Source organism: Nomascus leucogenys, chromosome 7b (genome assembly GCF_006542625.1).
Source record: "Nomascus leucogenys isolate Asia chromosome 7b, Asia_NLE_v1, whole genome shotgun sequence".
NCBI lineage: Eukaryota > Metazoa > Chordata > Mammalia > Primates > Hylobatidae > Nomascus > Nomascus leucogenys.
In genome coordinates, this window is record NC_044387.1 from 202579 (window position 1) to 220313 (window position 17735).

A 17735-nucleotide genomic window follows, 5' to 3' on the forward strand; every position below is an offset into this window, starting at 1 on the left:
GAGTTCAGTGGCGTGAACACAGGTCACTGCAGCCTTGACCTCCTGGGCTTAAGTGATTCTCTCACCTCAGCATCCAGAGTAGCTGGAACCACAGGCGCCTGTCACCACACCCAGCTAATCTTTTAATTTTTGTAAAGACAGTTTCTTGCTGTTGCCCAGGCTGGTCCCAAACTCCTGGGCTCAAACGATCCTCCTACCTCGGCTTCCCAAAGTGCAGGGATTACAAGCGTGACCCACCGACCCCAGCCAGAATCTTTTCTTTTTTTCTTTTTTTTTTTTGAGACAGAGTCTGGCTCTGTCGCTCAGGCTGGAGTGCAGTGGCTCGCTGCAACAAGGCCTGGGTTCAAGAGATTCTCATGCCTCAGCCTCCCGTGTAGCTGGGATTACAGGTACAAGCCACCACACCCGGCTAATTTTTGTATTTTTAGTAGCGACGGGGTTTCCCTATGTTGGCCAGACTGGTCTCAAACTCCTGTCCTCAAGTGATCCGCCCGCCCCGGCCCTCCCAAAATGCTGGGAGTACAGGCGTGAGCCACTGCGCCCGGCCCAGTTACTTTTTAAAGTGGCTCTAGGTCCCTTTAGGGAAGGACTGGAGGAATATTTCTTGGTACATGCTCAGATGCTGGTATTGTAAGATCCTTCCCGAAAGGAACCAAGCCTCCTTGTCAATTAATGGGCTCTAGGTCTCAAAACTGACTCAGATTTAAACAGAATGATCATGATTTTCCACTGCAGCAAGTGACATTAGCCTTGTGATCACCAATTGTTGATTTCTTTCTGGTTATCAAACAATACTCTAGTCAGATGCCCCAAAGAACACCATGGTTCGACAGACATTGCCACAGATCTCTGTGGGTCCAGCGTTCCTGGTCGCCGCTCTAGCCTGCGGCAGAAGCAGAAATGCAGGAGGCACGCGTTTAAATCGGGACGCCCTCAATGTGAGGTGCGCAGGCCGAGGAAGAGTCTTCACTTTCTGCTCTTGGGTTTGACTCTGTAATTGGTTCTAGGCCTGGAGGAGACGAGGAGGATAGGGGGAGAGGGGAATGAATGAAGACGCGCATCTCAAGCAGGGCAGCAAAAGCCTCCTCATTCAGAGGTGCGGCTCTACCGGCCAGGGAGTCCCCGTGTGACTGGCATGTATGCAACTAGAGTCATCGGAACTGTCCCAAGGGTCACATTCCTTCAGCAAATGTTTACTGCGTACCCACCGGGTGCCCGTATCCCGCACTCTGCCCGCGCTGTGGGGCCCTGCCTAGCGCGCGCGCGCCTCCTCCAGGCCTCACCCACGCTCAGGACGGACGCGCGCTGGGCGGCTCTTCCTTGTCGGAGCGCCCCAGGGGTCGGGGAAGAGGACCGGGCAAGGGAGCCCTCGCGCCGGAGCTGCAACTGCAGCCGCCGCCCCGCCGCCCCTCCGGCTCCCACGGAGCAGAGACTCAGCTCCTTCTCTCCGGTCTTCCGGGACGCTACAGCGCCCAGGCCGTTCCTCGCCCGCGCACGCGCCGTTCCGCCACCTGACTGGCCCCCGGCGCCCCGGATTGGCCCAGGCCGTCCAACAGCGGCCCCGCCCAGAGAGAGGCCATTGCTCTTTGTCCATAGGGGCGGGGCACGGCGGAGATCTGCGGTATTCGGCCTTCGGAAAGAGCCCCCGGGCCGCAGCACGGACAGAGCCGAGCGCCGCAGCCATGAGCCGAATAGAGCCGGAGAGACCCGAGTATGACCGGAGAAGTCCAGGCCGGCCGGAAGAGGAGCCGAGCGCGGCCGGAAGGAACCGAGCCCGTCCGAAGGGAGCGGAGCGCAGCTGGGCGTGGGGCCCGGTCGACCCCGCGCCATGGCGGCCGAGGGGGCAGCTGTGGCCGGAGGCGGGGCTGTTGGCGGCTGCCTGGCCAAAGACGGCTTGCAGCAGTCTAAGTGCCCGGACGCTACCCCAAAACGGCGGCGCGCCTCGTCGCTGTCGCGTGACGCCGAGCGCCGAGCCTACCAATGGTGCCGGGAGTACTTGGGCGGGGCCTGGCGCCGAGTGCAGCCCGAGGAGCTGAGGGTTTACCCCGTGAGGTGGGAGGTCAGGGGTCAGCCTCTCCGGTGCGCGGATCGGGGTCAGGGGTCAGCCGCGGGGCCCTCAGGATGCTCCATGTTTTCGCCCCCCTCTTGCGCCCGCGCCTGGGGCGGGGCGGGGCCGACCTGGCCGGGAGGGGGCCGGGGCCGCGGCAGGTAGGGCCGGCCGCCGGCTGAGCGCGCCTGGTGTGGGTCTGCAGCGGAGGCCTCAGCAACCTGCTCTTCCGCTGCTCGCTCCCGGATCACCTGCCCAGCGTTGGCGAGGAGCCCCGGGAGGTGCTGCTGCGGCTGTACGGAGCCATCCTGCAGGTGAGGGGGGTGTGAGCGCCGCAGCGCCAGTGGCTTTAGGGCCTGTCGCTTACGCGATGCGGGTAGTAGTGTTCCCACTGCGCAGTTGAGGACACCGAGGCTTACGGTCTCAGTAACACTTACCTCATTACACCGAAGCCTGGGCCTGTATTCCCAGCGCTTTGGGAGGCTGAGGCGAGAGGATCACTTGAGCACAGGAGTTCGAGACCAGCCTGGACAACATAGTGAGACCCCCATCTCTAAATAAAAATAGACCAACGCTAAAGCCTGTGCTCCAGAGCCTCCAGGCAATTGGACCAGAAGTCCCAGCTCTGGTGGAAGGAAGGCGAGCCCTGATGTGTGTCCCTGTGCCACTTTGCCTTGGCCCCTTTGCTATCCATCGTTTTTCAGGGCGTGGACTCCCTGGTGCTGGAAAGCGTGATGTTCGCCATCCTTGCAGAGCGGTCGCTGGGGCCCCAGCTGTACGGAGTCTTTCCGGAGGGCCGGCTGGAACAGTACATCCCAGTACGAGCCCAGTCCTACCCTCTCCTCCCCAAGGCACCTCCACTCCCTAACCCTACCCCAGTGCCCAATGTCTGCCTTCACATCCCTCACCCCAAGTAGGGAATTTCCCCCAAAACCCTGACCTCCCCCCACTGCCCCAGCCCTTCCCCCTCCTGCCCCAGCCCCATCACCACCCTGATAGCTTCCTGGGTGCAGAGCCGGCCATTGAAAACTCAAGAGCTTCGAGAGCCAGTGTTGTCAGCAGCCATTGCCACGAAGATGGCGCAATTTCATGGCATGGAGATGCCTTTCACCAAGGAGCCCCACTGGCTGTTTGGGACCATGGAGCGGTGAGTCAGGAGCCTCCTCAGGGCTCCTGTACACCTGAGCTGAACCTCCGTGCCAGTGGGTGTGTCCGGGGCTCTATCCAGCCCTCCATTTGAGTGGATTTGATGTCATGGGCTGTCACAGAACAGGCTTTGAAATGCTTGCCAGAGGCCACATGCAGTGCCTCATGCCTGTAATCCCAGAACTTTGGGAGCTGAGGTGGGTGAGGTGGGAGGATCACTTGAGCCCAGGAGGCGGAGGTTGCAGTGAGCTGAGATCATGCCATTGCACTTCAGCCTGGGTGAAAGAGCAAGACTCTGTCTCAAAAAAACAAACAAAAAAAAAAAAAAAAAAAGAAATGATTGCCAAGGCCAGGCACGGTGGCTCATGCCTGTAATCCTAGCACTTTGGGAGGCTGAGGTGAGCAGATTGCCTGAGCTCAGGAGTTCAAGACCAGCCTGGACAACACGGTGAAACCCTGTCTCTATTAAAATACAAAAAATTAGCCAGGCATGGCAGCATGCACCTGTAGTACCAGCTACTCGGGAGGCTGAGGCAGGAGAATTGCTTGAACCCAGGAGGCAGAGGTTGCAGTGAACCGAGATCACGCCACTGCACTCCAGCCTGGGTGACAGAGCAAGACTCCATTTCAAAAGAAAAAAGAAATGATTGCCAGACAAGTCACACAGTGATAGGAGCAGGGGTGCAGTAGTCTGGCCTGAGGGGTAGATAGGAGAGGGGTGGGAAAGAATAGCAGAGCCAGTGTATCCTATTCTTTGGGCTTCAGGTACCTAAAACAGATCCAGGACCTGCCCCCAACTGGCCTCCCTGAGATGAACCTGCTGGAGATGTACAGCCTGAAGGATGAGATGGGCAACCTCAGGTGAGGGCGGGCAGGACGAGTATTTACTGAGGGCTGGTGTCAGGGCCTGGCCTGTTAGGTTGGCTCTGATCTTCTAGTCACTCCTGCTCAGGACCCATGCTCCCATACCCCCGCAGGAAGTTACTAGAGTCTACCCCATCGCCAGTCGTCTTCTGCCACAATGACATCCAGGAAGGTAGGAGAAGGCATCTGAGTCTCCCAACCCAAGATAGAAGAGCCAGAGGGCTCTGGAGTGAGCAGAACCTCACCCCATTCCCCCAGGGAACATCTTGCTGCTCTCAGAGCCAGAAAATGCTGACAGCCTCATGCTGGTGGACTTCGAGTACAGCAGCTATAACTATAGGTGAGGCTGGAAAGATGGCTTCCCGTAGATCTGTTCCCGTAAGGCGCTTGAAAACAGGCCAGCTGCCCAGGGCATTTGGGGACTGAATGTCCACCTTATTCTCCCAGGGGCTTTGACATTGGGAACCATTTTTGTGAGTGGGTTTATGATTATACTCACGAGGAATGGCCTTTCTACAAAGCAAGGCCCACAGACTACCCCACTCAAGGACAGCAGGTATGTGGGCCAGAGGCTGGGGAGCAGGACCCATCCTGTGAGGAAGGAGGGAGGTGGAGTCTGGAAGGAATGGCCGGAAAGGATGTTACCTGGGAAATACTCCACAGTCTCCCCAATTCCTGACTCTTGGCCATTGATCGTAGCTGCATTTTATTCGCCATTACCTGGCAGAGGCAAAGAAAGGTGAGACCCTCTCCCAAGAGGAGCAGAGAAAACTGGAAGAAGATTTGCTGGTAGAAGTCAGTCGGTGAGGAAGGAGGGGAGGGGCAGGGCGGGGTAGGGCAGAGCAGAGGAAAGAGGGATTGGGGAAGAGGCAGATTTATCAAGCTGCAGGGAAAGTGGCTGTGGAGAGTGGAGTTAGGACAGTGGGGGAGAAGTTAAAACTGTAGGGATTGGCCAACCTGGTCTAGCGGTGCTAGACATGCTCTTGAATGCTCCTACTTTTCCTGCCCTCCCCCCAGGTATGCTCTGGCATCCCATTTCTTCTGGGGTCTGTGGTCCATCCTCCAGGCATCCATGTCCACCATAGAATTTGGTTACTTGGTAAGTGACCCTGGGGATGGGAATGCTAGCTGGGGGGCTGGGGAGCAGCAGCAGCCACACTCTTCTGGGAGGCCCGGGGAGTCCCGGGTGGCTGTGGGCAGCCTGAGGTGGATGTAGAATACTGGTCCCACGTCTTCTCACCACTGTGTGGGGTGGGTTTCCTTCCCTAGGACTATGCCCAGTCTCGGTTCCAGTTCTACTTCCAGCAGAAGGGGCAGCTGACCAGTGTCCACTCCTCATCCTGACTCTGCACCCTCCCACTCCTTGGATTTCTCCTGGAGCCTCCAGGGCAGGACCTTGGAGGGAGGAACAACGAGCAGAAGGCCCTGGGGACTGGGCTGAGCCCCCACGTGAAACTGAAGTTCAGGAGACCGGCCTCTCCCTGAGTTTGAGTAGGGCCCCATGGCTGGCAGGCCAGAGCCCCGTGCTGTGTATGTAACACAATAAACAAGCTTCTTCTTCGCACCCTGTGCTGGCCCTGCTGAGCAGCAGCAGAAAGTACCCAGCGGAGCGGTACACACAAAGGGACTCTTCAGTACTCTGAGATTGAAAGTGGTTAGGGTTCATGCTGCCAATTGGGGTCCGCCATCCCTCCCCACTCCCCTGGCTCCAGCTTAGAATAATAAATACTAGGACTTGGGGAGGAGAAGGAGAGTGATGGGGGTATGAAGACGACCCTGAGGCGGGGGTGCCGCCTGGAGCACCAGCGATCCCAGAACAGGCAGCATATGACACATCGGTGACCTTTTCCCTACATTTGGCTATTTTTAGCTCTAATGCCACCATCCTCACGAGACTGGGGCCCCCCAAGCTCCCAGACCTTTGAGCAACCTTCACCGCGCAGAAACCCAGCGCGCCCTGCAATTCCCACCGCGGAAGGTGGGTGGGTTCTGATTCCCGCCCCACGTTTTTCCCGACCGGGATTTGGGAGTAGGTGTCAGGTTCCTGGTGAGGGCGGGGCGGGGGTGGCTGGGCCTGAAGGACGTGGGGACACGGGCCAGAGTGGCTGGCCCCACGCACGGACAGGAGCGAACCCGAGCTGTGAGTAGGGGCCGGCGCAGGACGGCCCGCGGGGGTCTGGGCCCCCAGCCCTGCACGGGGGCAAGGACGGCGCTGGGTCCCGCGCGGTCGGGTGGGGAGGGGCGGGCTCCAGAACCCTGCCTCTGTCCAGGCCGGCTCTTCCGGGACTCCTCTCTCCCCTGCCCGCTCCCTCGCTGACGCCCCCCAACTCCAGGCTGCCCTTCACCGTCCTTGGGGCTCCCGGAGCTTTCAAGGCCCAGACCCCCTGCACCACAGTGGCTGTGCCCACTCGAAAGGCTGGCGCGAGGATTTGGCGGCGGTTGGCCTGGCGGGGGGCGCGGGCCGGGGGCAGCCGCTAGTCGCGGGGTGGGGGGCGCGTGGGGTCGCGGACTGGCTGGGGGCGTCTCGGCGCGGCTGGCGACGGGGCCGGCCTAAGCGCGCCCGCGCACCCATCTGCCCCCATCCTAGGTGCCGACCAACCCCCAGGATGGCGGAAGCTCACCAGGCCGTGGCCTTCCAGTTCACGGTGACCCCAGATGGGGTCGACTTCCGGCTCAGTCGGGAGGCCCTGAAACACGTCTACCTGTCTGGGATCAACTCCTGGAAGAAACGCCTGATCCGCATCAAGGTGCGCACAGGTGCTTCTCCCAGCAGGTGCAGAACGGAGCTCTCAGAGCCGCTGTCAGCTGTTAACCGCTTTGTTAGGGTCCCTCACTGCCTCCTTGGCTGGCACTTCTGCCCGGTGCAGGTTGTGGAAGTACAGACACCAGAGGGGTGCACAGGATGTGGTCTGACACAGGGAGCTGTGGGTGTGGAGGAGGAGCACAGCAGGGCGTCAGGAAAGCCTTACAGGCCAAGACCAGGAGCCAGTTCCCAAGACTTCACAGGCAGGCTAACCTCACGCCCTCCGGCTCCATAAGGGCGCCTGTTTCTGCCCACAGAATGGCATCCTCAGGGGCGTGTACCCTGGCAGCCCCACCAGCTGGCTGGTTGTCATCATGGCAACAGTGGGTTCCTCCTTCTGCGACGTGGATGTCTCCTTGGGGCTGGTCAGTTGCATCCAGAGATGCCTCCCTCAGGGGTAAGGAGTGAAACTGGAGGGGCACAGGTGTCACCAGGGAGGGCTGGGCCCAGCTCCCAAGGCTGAGGTTCCTGAGCTGGGCAGATACAGGACAGTAGCCATTGGCAGTCACGGAGCAGCCCTCCCCTATGACAACCATTGTCTTAGCCCTATGTCAGCTCTTATTTGATTCAGTCAGACATGAGTGTGCCCAGGGAGGTTCTTCCCCTTGGTGTCTTCCCCAGAGACAGTTCACAGCCACCCAAGGCTGGCCTCAAGAGGACCCCCTGCAGCCCTTGCCCCCTCTCCAATAGGTGTGGCCCCTACCAGACCCCGCAGACCCGGGCACTTCTCAGCATGACCATCTTCTCCACGGGCGTCTGGGTGACGGGCATCTTCTTCTTCCGCCAAACCCTGAAGCTGCTTCTCTCCTACCATGGGTGGATGTTCGAGATGCATGGCAAGACCAGCAACTTGACCAGGATCTGGGCTGTGAGCAGCAGCCAGTGGAGGGGTTCAGGCACCTGGGTTGAGACTCTTTGGACTCCTTTGGGGTTCTGAGCTAGAGGGGAGAGGCAGACAGGGCACTGTGCCTGGTGTGTGGTTTGTCCTGGAGGGGCTGGGATGGCTCAAGGTCTCAGGGAGTGGCTGGTTGGTTTCCATTCTTTCCACTGGCTCCCACCCCAGCACTCTGCTTTGTACCCCCAGATGTGTATCCGCCTTCTATCCAGCCGGCACCCTATGCTCTACAGCTTCCAGACATCTCTGCCCAAGCTTCCTGTGCCCAGGGTGTCAGCCACAATTCAGCGGGTGAGGGCCTCACTTGGGCATCCCAGTGGGCAGGGGAGGCTGGATTCAGGAGATGTTTCCAAATATAAGGTCTGTGCAAAGAGTGGCCTTTAGGGCTTGAGAATGGGCTGGGTGAGGAGGGAGAGGTGGGAAGAGGATTAAGACAGAGGCAGCCCTCGCCATCTGGACCCACGGTGATGATAACTGGCTGGACAGTACTTAGAGTCTGTGCGCCCTTTGTTGGATGATGAGGAGTATTACCGCATGGAGATGCTGGCCAAAGAATTCCAGGACAAGACTGCCCCCAGGCTGCAGAAATACCTGGTGCTCAAGTCATGGTGGGCAAGTAACTATGTAAGTTTGTGCCCATGGGCTCATTGTCACCTGCTGTGTGTCCTGGCTGCCCCTGCCCCAGCTCTAAGCTTCCACCTGCCCACAGGTGAGTGACTGGTGGGAAGAGTACGTCTACCTTCGAGGCAGGAGCCCTCTCATGGTGAACAGCAACTATTATGTCATGGTATGAACTGGAGCCCCCAGGCCCCCGCGTGTGCTCAGCTCTGTCCCAGCTCCAAGGCAAAGGACCTGGAGGACAGCCCGGGGCTCTAGTAGCAGCTTCCGTGGGCAAGTGGGGGTTATGGAGTGAGGCCTGAGGGAAAGGGAAGAGGGAGAGGAGATCCTAGAAGAGTCCAGAAGCAGCTTAGGGGCAGTGAGGATCCTGAGGATGAGGAGAGTGGAGACCCCCAGCCTGCCACCGCCTCTCTGAGTCCCGGGGTCACCGCCCCTGCCCAGCTCAGGCACTGTCACCTCTTTCCTTGGTTTCCTCACTGGCCTCCTGGCCATGGGTTCCCAGCTGTCCTGACACCATGACCAGGGAGTTGTCTAGAACATGTCTTGCTTTGTGTCCCTCTGCAGAGCCGGACAGCAGAATGAAGGCAGTCTGCCTCTGCCCCATGTAACTGGCCCTTCTGAGTCTCTGAGTCTCCCAGCCACCTGGGCTGTATAGCACGCCTCTTCTCTCCTTTCCCACTGTCCAAAGCACACTTGACCTGCCAGAGTCTACTGGGATTCTCCTGCATAAGCTGTCCTTCCAGGAACTTACACACAGCTTGTCCATACCAGAGGTTTTAAACTGCTTTTTAGTGGTAGAACCCCTTTATCAAAGCCAAAGAAGTAGAATACAAGCACATAAAATAGCTTATAAAAAGGCAGCTCAGGCCAGGTGCAGTGGCTCATGCCTGTAATCCCAGCACTTTGAGAGGCCGAGGCAGGTGGATCACAAGGTCAGGAGATCGAGACCATCCTAACATGGTGAAACTCCGTCTCTACCAAAAATACAAAAAATTAGCTGGGCGTGGTGGCAGGTGCCTGTAGTCCCAGCTACTCCGAAGGCTGAGGCAGGAGAATGGTGTGAACCCGGGAGGCGGAGCTTGCAGTGAGCCAAGATCGCACCACTGCACTCCAGCCTGGGCGACAGAGTGAGACTCTGTCTCAAAAAAATAAATAAAAAATAAAAATAAATAAATAAATAAAAAGCTCAGAGCCAGGCGTGGTGGTGCATGACTCTAATCCCTGCAACTCAGGAGGCTGAGGCAGAAGGATCACTTAGGGCCAGGAATTTGAGGCTGCAGTGAGCCAGGCTTGTCCTGCTGCACTCCAGCCTGGGCAACAGAGCAAGACCCTAACTCTAAAAAATAAAGAATAAAGCAGCTCAGGCTGAAGCTGGAGCAGAGGGTTACTGTGATCAGTCGTACATTTCTGGAGGTTCACCCCGGCAGCACGTGCAGGATGTACTGGAAGAGGGAGACAGAACACCTCAGGCCCCCGAATAGATTGGTCCTTGGGTCAGCAAGACCCAGGTGACACCCAGACAGAGGCCCCCACCCCGCGGGCTCTGTTTCTCTGTAGGACCTTGTGCTCATCAAGAATACAGACGTGCAGGCAGCCCGCCTGGGAAACATCATCCACGCCATGATCATGTATCGCCGTAAACTGGACCGTGAAGAAATCAAGCCTGTGAGTTGCCTCAGGGTTGAAGGTGGGATGGGAGAGGAGACCTGAGTCTGAGCCATGCTGGGCCTTCCCTCAGGTGATGGCACTGGGCATAGTGCCCATGTGCTCCTACCAGATGGAGAGGATGTTCAACACCACTCGGATCCCGGGCAAGGACACAGGTAACTGAGCCCCCTCCCTACTAGCTGTGGGCCATCTGGCTGGCTCGCTGCCCTCCTGCCTGCTCATCACCAAGCGTCCCCAGTGTCTCAGGGTCCTGAAACTGAACAGTAGTCAGTTGTGACAGATACTAGACATCTATTATTTACAGGCGTGATGCTGGTGCAGGGACCCCACGGGGCCCAGAGCAGAGCCCCTCCCCTCCGGGGCTCACTGTGCGTGGTGAAGGGAGTCCTGCTGCAGCCCAAAGCGTAGGACAGACCCGGCGCCGCCATGGAGCCGGCAGAGGAGGGGAGGGGCGCACCCAGGGGTCTGGCAGAGGCAGCAGCCTTCCCTGCTTCTGACACTGTATCCTTAGGCGGTTTGCACAACCTCCTAGTGTGTGGTTTCCTCTTCTGTGAAATACTTTATAGGATTGTTGTTGGTGTTACACGAGAGATAGCGGAAGCACCCAGCACAGGGCCTGGTTTAGGACACACAGATCCCATCCAGGGGGCAGGAAGGCCCAGGCAGAGGCCGAGCAAAGCAGGGTCTGCAGGGGTCACCTAGTTCACGGGAGGTGGGCCCTTCCCAGGATGTAGCTGGGGGCCCTGCCTCAGCTTGCCCGCGGCCTCTGTCACAGATGTGCTACAGCACCTCTCGGACAGCCGGCACGTGGCTGTCTACCACAAGGGACGCTTCTTCAAGCTGTGGCTCTATGAGGGCTCCCGTCTGCTCAAGCCTCAGGATCTGGAGATGCAGTTCCAGAGGATCCTGGATGACCCCTCCCCACCTCAGCCTGGGGAGGAGAAGCTGGCAGCCCTCACTGCAGGAGGAAGGTATTGGCCTGTGGGGAGGGACTGTCCTCACCCTGAGTTCAGGGCTCCGTGAGGAGAGGAGCATGGCCCTGCCTGCCACCCTGGAACTGGAGGCTGGAGGCACAACTAGGGGAGGAGCACTGGTGGTCATGGCAGCAGGACGGCCAGCATAACCTACCTCTGATGGGTGGCAGCCAGGTGAAGTGTGCAGAGGGTGGGGACACCCTCCAAAATAGCCTGGCAACCCCACCTCCAGGCCCAGCCTGGCACACACCCCCCCACCTCCAGGCCCAGCCTGGCACACACCCCCACCTCCAGGCCCAGCCTGGCACACACCCCCACCTCCAGGCCCAGCCTGGCACGCACACCCCCACCTCCAGGCCCAGCCTGGCACGCACACCCCCACCTCCAGGCCCAGCCTGGCACCACACCCCCACCTCCAGGCCCAGCCTGGCACACACCCCCACCTCCAGGCCCAGCCTGGCACACACCCCCACCTCCAGGCCCAGCCTGGCACGCACACCCCCACCTCCAGGCCCAGCCTGGCACGCACACCCCCACCTCCAGGCCCAGCCTGGCACGCACACCCCCACCTCCAGGCCCAGCCTGGCACCACCCCCACCTCCAGGCCCAGCCTGGCACACACCCCCACCTCCAGGCCCAGCCTGGCACACACCCCCACCTCCAGGCCCAGCCTGGCACACACCCCCACCTCCAGACCCAGCCTGGCACACACCCCCACCTCCAGGCCCAGCCTGGCACACACCCCCACCTCCAGGCCCAGCCTGGCACGCACACCCCCACCTCCAGGCCCAGCCTGGCACGCACACCCCCACCTCCAGGCCCAGCCTGGCACACACCCCCACCTCCAGGCCCAGCCTGGCACCCCCACATCTCCAGGTCTAGCGTGGTACCCCCCAATCTCCAGGTCCCGCCTGGCACCCCACCCCCATCTCCAGGTCCAGCCAGGCCCTCAGAGGCACCCTTATCCCAAGTCCACGTGCCCACTGCTTACCCTGCCCCGTGCTGCAGGGTGGAGTGGGCGCAGGCACGCCAGGCCTTCTTTAGCTCTGGAAAGAATAAGGCTGCCTTGGAGGCCATCGAGCGTGCTGCTTTCTTCGTGGCCCTGGATGAGGAATCCTACTGCTATGACCCCGAAGATGAGGCCAGCCTCAGCCTCTATGGCAAGGCTCTGCTACATGGCAACTGCTACAACAGGTACGGCAGCCCCAGCCCCACAGGTCATCGCTGAAGGTTAAAAGTTAGGGTTATGGTTAGAGGATTAAAGACAAAAGAAGGTAGGGTTATGAGCTGGGTGGGGTGGCACACACCTGTGATCCTAGCACTCTGGGAGGCCAAGGCAGGTGGATCACTTGAGTGCAGGAGCTCAAGACTAGCCTGGGCAACGTAGCGAGACCCCTTCTTGAAAGTAGTTAGGATTGTGATTAGTGGTTAGGTAGGGATAGTGGCTAGGGTTAAAGGCTAGGGTTTGGGTTAGGGAATAGGGTTAGAAGCCGGGCATGGTGGCAGGCACCTGTAATCTCAGCTAGTCAGAAGGCTGAGGCAGGAGAATCCCTTGAATCCAGGAGGTTACAGGAAGCCAAGATCACACCACTGCACTCCAGCCTGGGCAACAGAGCAAGACTCCATCTCAATTTAAAAAAAGAGAGAAAAAGAGAAAGAGAATAGGGTTAGTAATTAGGATTAAAGGTTGGGGTTGCAGGTCAGGCTCCTCTGGACATTCCCAGCTTTGGTTCTTCATGTGTCTACTCTTTCTGCAGGTGGTTTGACAAATCCTTCACTCTCATTTCCTTCAAGAATGGCCAGTTGGGTCTCAATGCAGAGCATGCGTGGGCAGACGCTCCCATCATTGGGCACCTCTGGGAGGTAATAGCCCTGCAGAGGGAACCTGCAGGGCAGGCTGTAGGGGATGAGGCCGGCCTCTCAGTCTCATCCTCTCCCTGTAGTTTGCCCTGGGCACAGACAGCTTCCACCTGGGCTACACGGAGACTGGGCACTGCCTGGGCAAACCGAACCCTGCGCTCACACCTCCTACGCGGCTGCAGTGGGACATTCCAAAACAGGTGGGTTGGAAGCTCCCAGAGCAGGTGTGAGACCACAAAGCAGCAGGTGGGTACAACCCCAAGGCCTGAGCCTCCTCCCCTGCTGGCCCCACTGCCTGGCCCAGCCCTCAGGAAGGCACAGGGCCCATCTCAGGATACCCGTAGAGTCCAAACTGGCTTCAGGGAGGACAGAGACCACCCACCGCCCCTGGGGCCATCTGTGTTTAGAGAAAGCCATGAGATGGAGGAGGCACTCACAGGCCCCTGGAGCATTTTCAGCACTTCCCTCTTCCCCCCAAAGCTCAGCCCGGCCTCTGGGGGCTGATTCTCCCTCGGATTGTCTTTTGCGTACCCTCCTCCTGAAGATGTCTTGGCCGGCTGTGCCCTTTCTCCACCAGCTAAACGTCATGCCTCCTAGACGTGACCCAGAGTCCTGCTTGGAGAGCCCTACCCTCAGCTGACCCTTCCCATGTCTTGGCAGTGCCAGGCGGTCATCGAGAGTTCCTACCAGGTGGCCAAGGCACTGGCAGACGACGTGGAGTTGTACTGCTTCCAGTTCCTGCCCTTTGGCAAAGGCCTCATCAAGAAGTGCCGGACCAGCCCTGATGCCTTTGTGCAGATTGCGCTGCAGCTGGCTCACTTCCGGGTAGGAGCCCCGCCTCCCGCTGCTGAGAGGGCAGGGTGGTTCCGGGGTCCACCTGCCAGATTCACCCCTCTGTATATCCCAGGACAGGGGTAAGTTCTGCCTGACCTATGAGGCCTCAATGACCAGAATGTTCCGGGAGGGACGGACTGAGACTGTGCGTTCCTGTACCAGCGAGTCCACAGCCTTTGTGCAGGCCATGATGGAGGGGTCCCACACGGTGAGTGTCCTCTGCCCATGTGGGGGTCACAGTTGTCGGGTGAGGTGCCCCCTCTGCCTCCTGTCTGCCTGGAGGGCCAGGGCTACCCTTCACCCCTTTACTTCTGCCCCGCAGAAAGCAGACCTGCGAGATCTCTTCCAGAAAGCTGCTAAGAAGCACCAGAATATGTACCGCCTGGCCATGACCGGGGCGGGGATCGACAGGCACCTCTTCTGCCTTTACTTGGTCTCCAAGTACTTAGGAGTCAGCTCTCCTTTCCTCGCTGAGGTCAGCAGTGTTGTTGGGTGTGTCCTTTGTCCCACTGCCCTCCTACACGCAGGGCTTGGGCCATCTCATGATGGGGCACGGCCTGTTTTCTGTCTCGCTCGCTCCCCTGAAGCTCCCTGGAGGGCTGGGCCAGCTTTCCCGCCCACACCCCACCTGGGCCTGAGGTCCTGGGACTGAGCAGGAGCAACATCCTCTTCGTGGCGTTGGTGTTCTTGTGACAGGGAACAGACAAATATCTGTTCTGTCAGGTGGTGACAGCACTACTGAGACTAGTGAGGCTACGTGGGGGAGAGGCAGAGCAGAGGGAGGGCTGGGCAGTTCACACAAGCCTTATGTGGCATGATGCGTAGGGGACCACGGGGTGGTGGCCAGGGAGCTCCTGCACCCTCAGCAGAACCGTGCCTGGCTCAGAGCAGGTCGCAGGCACCATGTGTCGGACAGGTGCTTTGGGTGTGTGGCCTCTGACCAGCTGCGGCCTCCGTTGCAGGTGCTCTCGGAACCCTGGCGTCTCTCCACCAGCCAGATCCCCCAATCCCAGATCCGCATGTTCGACCCAGAGCAGCACCCCAATCACCTGGGCGCTGGAGGTGGCTTTGGCCCTGTGAGTGCTCCTGAAGGGGGTGGGTGGGCAGCACCAGGGCCCTGAGGGTTTCAGTGGCGAGTGCAGGCCCTGAGGTCAGACGAGAGGCAGGAGCACCTTGCTTAGAGGAGCACATAACCCCAGACCTGCATGGAAGCAGAATGTTAGCTATGGACTCAGGCAGCCAAGCACCTGGGACCCACCCATCCCAAATACCTCCCTGCTGGAGCATGACCGTGCCTGGGGCTGGTTTCCAGGGAACTGGGCAGTGCACCGGGTACTTCTGAAGTCTGCTTATCCAAGAGAGTGCAGCTGTCTCCCACAGAAACCTTCACGTGGGCTAGCTTGTCAGAAGGCTGGAGAACCCTCTGGAGAGAGACGGAGTGATCTAGAGGATAAGGCCCCTGAGGGAAACTGGGAGGTCCTAGATCCCTTGGCGGGGTCTGGGCAGCATTCTTTGGTTTTCACGGTTTCCTGGGTGTGGTCCTCAGGAAGAATGCAGTGTCTAGGGCTGGGGCCCTTCCTGCAACTCTTGTGGGAAGATCAAGTACAATATCAGCTTGGCTTTCAGATCTTCAGGGTTTGATTTATGCCTTCTTCACCCTTCGTGTTGCCCTCAGGTAGCAGATGATGGCTATGGGGTTTCCTACATGATCGCGGGCGAGAACACGATCTTCTTCCACATCTCCAGCAAGTTCTCAAGCTCAGAGACGGTGAGTCTCCTGCCACAGCTCAGGAAGGGGTGCCACCTGGGGCTGCCCAGGAACACAGGTGTCTTTGGCCGGGGAGGCACCCTTGCTTGTGGGAACAGAGGGGTGGGTGCATATCTGAAGGTGCATCTGAACTCGGCTCCCACAGAACGCCCAGCGCTTTGGAAATCACATCCGCCAAGCCCTGCTGGACATCGCTGATCTTTTCCAAGTTCCCAAGGCCGACAGCTGAAGGTTGGAGAAATGCCAGCTGCCCTTTCGTCCCCACACTGTGGAGGAAGGGACCTGTGGCAGCTCACAGGCATGAGGGGTGGCCGTGCACAGGTGCCCAGGCTCCAAGGACAGCTCTGGCAGCAGGTCCTCACTGGGCAGATGCTGCTCCCTGAGGGCCCAGGTGGTGGAGGTGGGGTTGGAGCAGGAAGGGAATTTTGTGTTTTTTTTCTTGATAGATACTAATAAAAATAAGGCTGTGTAATTTTCTCTCAGCCCTTAGGTACCTGTGTTTTGTTTGGGAACTAGGAGGCCCTTCCCCTCCCCCAGCTCAGACCACAGAGGTGGCAAGAGAAGGGCTGAAGCTGGAAGACTGTTCATGAGGGACTTGTGTGACCTGCTTTGAAATGTGTGACTCTGCTGAGTGACGTAGGCTCTGAGATAGCTGTCCACGCCCACTTGTTTGCTTGGAATAAATTCTTGCCTCAGAACTTTCACCTGTTCCCTGGGGCCATTTCTGTTTGTCTGTCTGCTGGAGAGTGAGCCCACCTCCTCCCATGCAGGGGCATGTGTGAGGTACCCCTCCTGGCTGAGGCACAATCCTGCAGGGGCCCCGCAGCTTCTTCTCAGCATGGAAAGGGGCTGCAGGCCCAGGCCTGAAGTCTTGGGGTGCCAGTTGGTCATGTCTGTGAGAGGACACACAGGATGATCTGTAGCAACAGATACTCCTTCATTGAGGTTGGCTCGGCTGCTAAACTCATGTTAAGAGTAAATACAAAATAATTATTCTTTTTTTTTTTTGAGGTGGAGTTTCGCTCTTGTTGCCCAGGCTGGAGTGCGGTGGCATGATCTCAACTCACTACAACCTCTGCCTCCTGGGTTCAAGCGATTCTCGTGCCTCAGCTTCGTGAGTAGCTGGGACTACAGGCGCCTGCCACCATGCCCGGCTAATTTTTGTATTTTTAGTAGAGGCAGGGTTTCACCATGTTGGCCAGGCTGGTCTCGAACTCCTGACCTCAGGTGATCCACCTGCCTCAGCCTCCCAACGTGCAGGGATTATAGGTGTGAGCCACCACGCCCGGCCATAAAAAATAATTTTCACGAAAAGTATAACTAGGCCCTCAATTACTGCTGCATGCTTGAATGAATCTAGATCTTGGGTGCTAAGAACCCAGAAGTGAATTAGATTCAGTTCTGGACCTTCATTTAGGAACCAGTGTCTTCATCTGTTTGTGTTTTTTTCTTTTTTTTTTCCATGAGATGGGGTCTCACTATGTTGCCCAAGCTGGTCTCGAACTCCTGAGCTTAAGTGATCCTCCCACCTCGACTTTCCAAAGTGCCAGGATTTCAGGCATGAGCCACCGTGCCCAGCCAGGAACTAGTGTCTGTTGAACCCCCACCATAGACTTGGCCCTGTGCTGGGGATTCAGTGGTAAACAAGGTCCTATTCCTGCTCATGTCAAATTCACTGCTGGGTGAGGCAGGTGTGATCAGGGGACAGAGCAGCTAGCAGGAAACCAGGAGGCTTTTGGAATAATCCACTTACCAAGTACAGGCATGGGTTCCTTAATGAAGGGGATACATTCTGAGAAGTGCATTGTTAGGCGATTTTGTTGTGCAAACATTCTAGAGTGCATTTACACAAACGTAGATGGTGCAGCCTACCACAGACCTGGGGATGCGCTTGCCCTGTTGCATTACACAAACGTAGATGGTGCAGCCTACTACAGACCTGGGGATGCCGCTTGCCCTGTTGCATTTACACAAACGTAGATGGTGCAGCCTACCACAGACCTGGGCTATGCCGCTTGCCCTGCTGCATTTACACAAACGTAGATGGTGCAGCCTACCACAGACCTGGGCTATGCCGCTTGCCCTGCTGCATTTACACAAACGTAGATGGTGCAGCCTACCACAGACCTGGGCTATGCCGCTTGCCCTGTTGCATTTACACAAACGCAGATGGTGCAGCCTACCACAGACCTGGGCTATGCCGCTTACCCTGTTGCATTTACACAAACGTAGATGGTGCAGCCTACCACAGACCTGGG

General features: G+C 58.4%; 2 protein-coding genes across 7 annotated transcripts; both read left to right on the top strand.

Moving 5' to 3' along the window:
• The first annotated feature begins 1474 nt into the window (after positions 1–1474).
• On the top strand, positions 1475–5987 carry CHKB (choline kinase beta). 5 transcript variants are annotated; one of them, XR_004030884.1, is made up of 12 exons: positions 1475–2052; positions 2253–2361; positions 2752–2865; positions 3061–3194; positions 3959–4054; positions 4171–4229; positions 4316–4397; positions 4505–4613; positions 4757–4860; positions 5075–5156; positions 5327–5587; positions 5928–5987. XR_004030884.1 is itself a non-coding variant. In XM_030815257.1 (11 exons), exons 1-11 carry the CDS (start codon positions 1829–1831, stop codon positions 5399–5401), a joined length of 1188 nt encoding a protein of 395 aa, XP_030671117.1. In that variant the 5' UTR covers positions 1475–1828; the 3' UTR covers positions 5402–5622. The 5 variants fall into 5 exon arrangements, 3 of the variants coding, with proteins under 3 accessions (XP_030671117.1, XP_030671116.1, XP_030671118.1); XM_030815257.1 differs by lacking the exon at positions 5928–5987 and having other exon boundaries at positions 5327–5622; XM_030815256.1 differs by lacking the exons at positions 4757–4860; positions 5928–5987 and having other exon boundaries at positions 5327–5622.
• On the top strand, positions 5928–16181 carry CPT1B (carnitine palmitoyltransferase 1B). Of its 2 annotated transcripts, XM_030815255.1 has the most exons (20): positions 5928–6035; positions 6645–6804; positions 7118–7257; positions 7551–7728; positions 7945–8046; positions 8242–8379; positions 8465–8542; positions 9931–10038; positions 10112–10196; positions 10817–11012; positions 12024–12209; positions 12773–12878; positions 12959–13075; positions 13536–13700; positions 13783–13917; positions 14032–14184; positions 14672–14785; positions 15385–15477; positions 15623–15708; positions 15961–16179. In XM_030815255.1, exons 2-19 carry the CDS (start codon positions 6664–6666, stop codon positions 15704–15706), a joined length of 2319 nt encoding a protein of 772 aa, XP_030671115.1. In that variant the 5' UTR covers positions 5928–6035; positions 6645–6663; the 3' UTR covers positions 15707–15708; positions 15961–16179. The 2 variants fall into 2 exon arrangements, with proteins under 2 accessions (XP_030671115.1, XP_030671114.1); XM_030815254.1 differs by lacking the exon at positions 5928–6035 and having other exon boundaries at positions 6208–6804; positions 15961–16181.
• The last annotated feature ends 1554 nt before the right edge of the window (positions 16182–17735 follow it).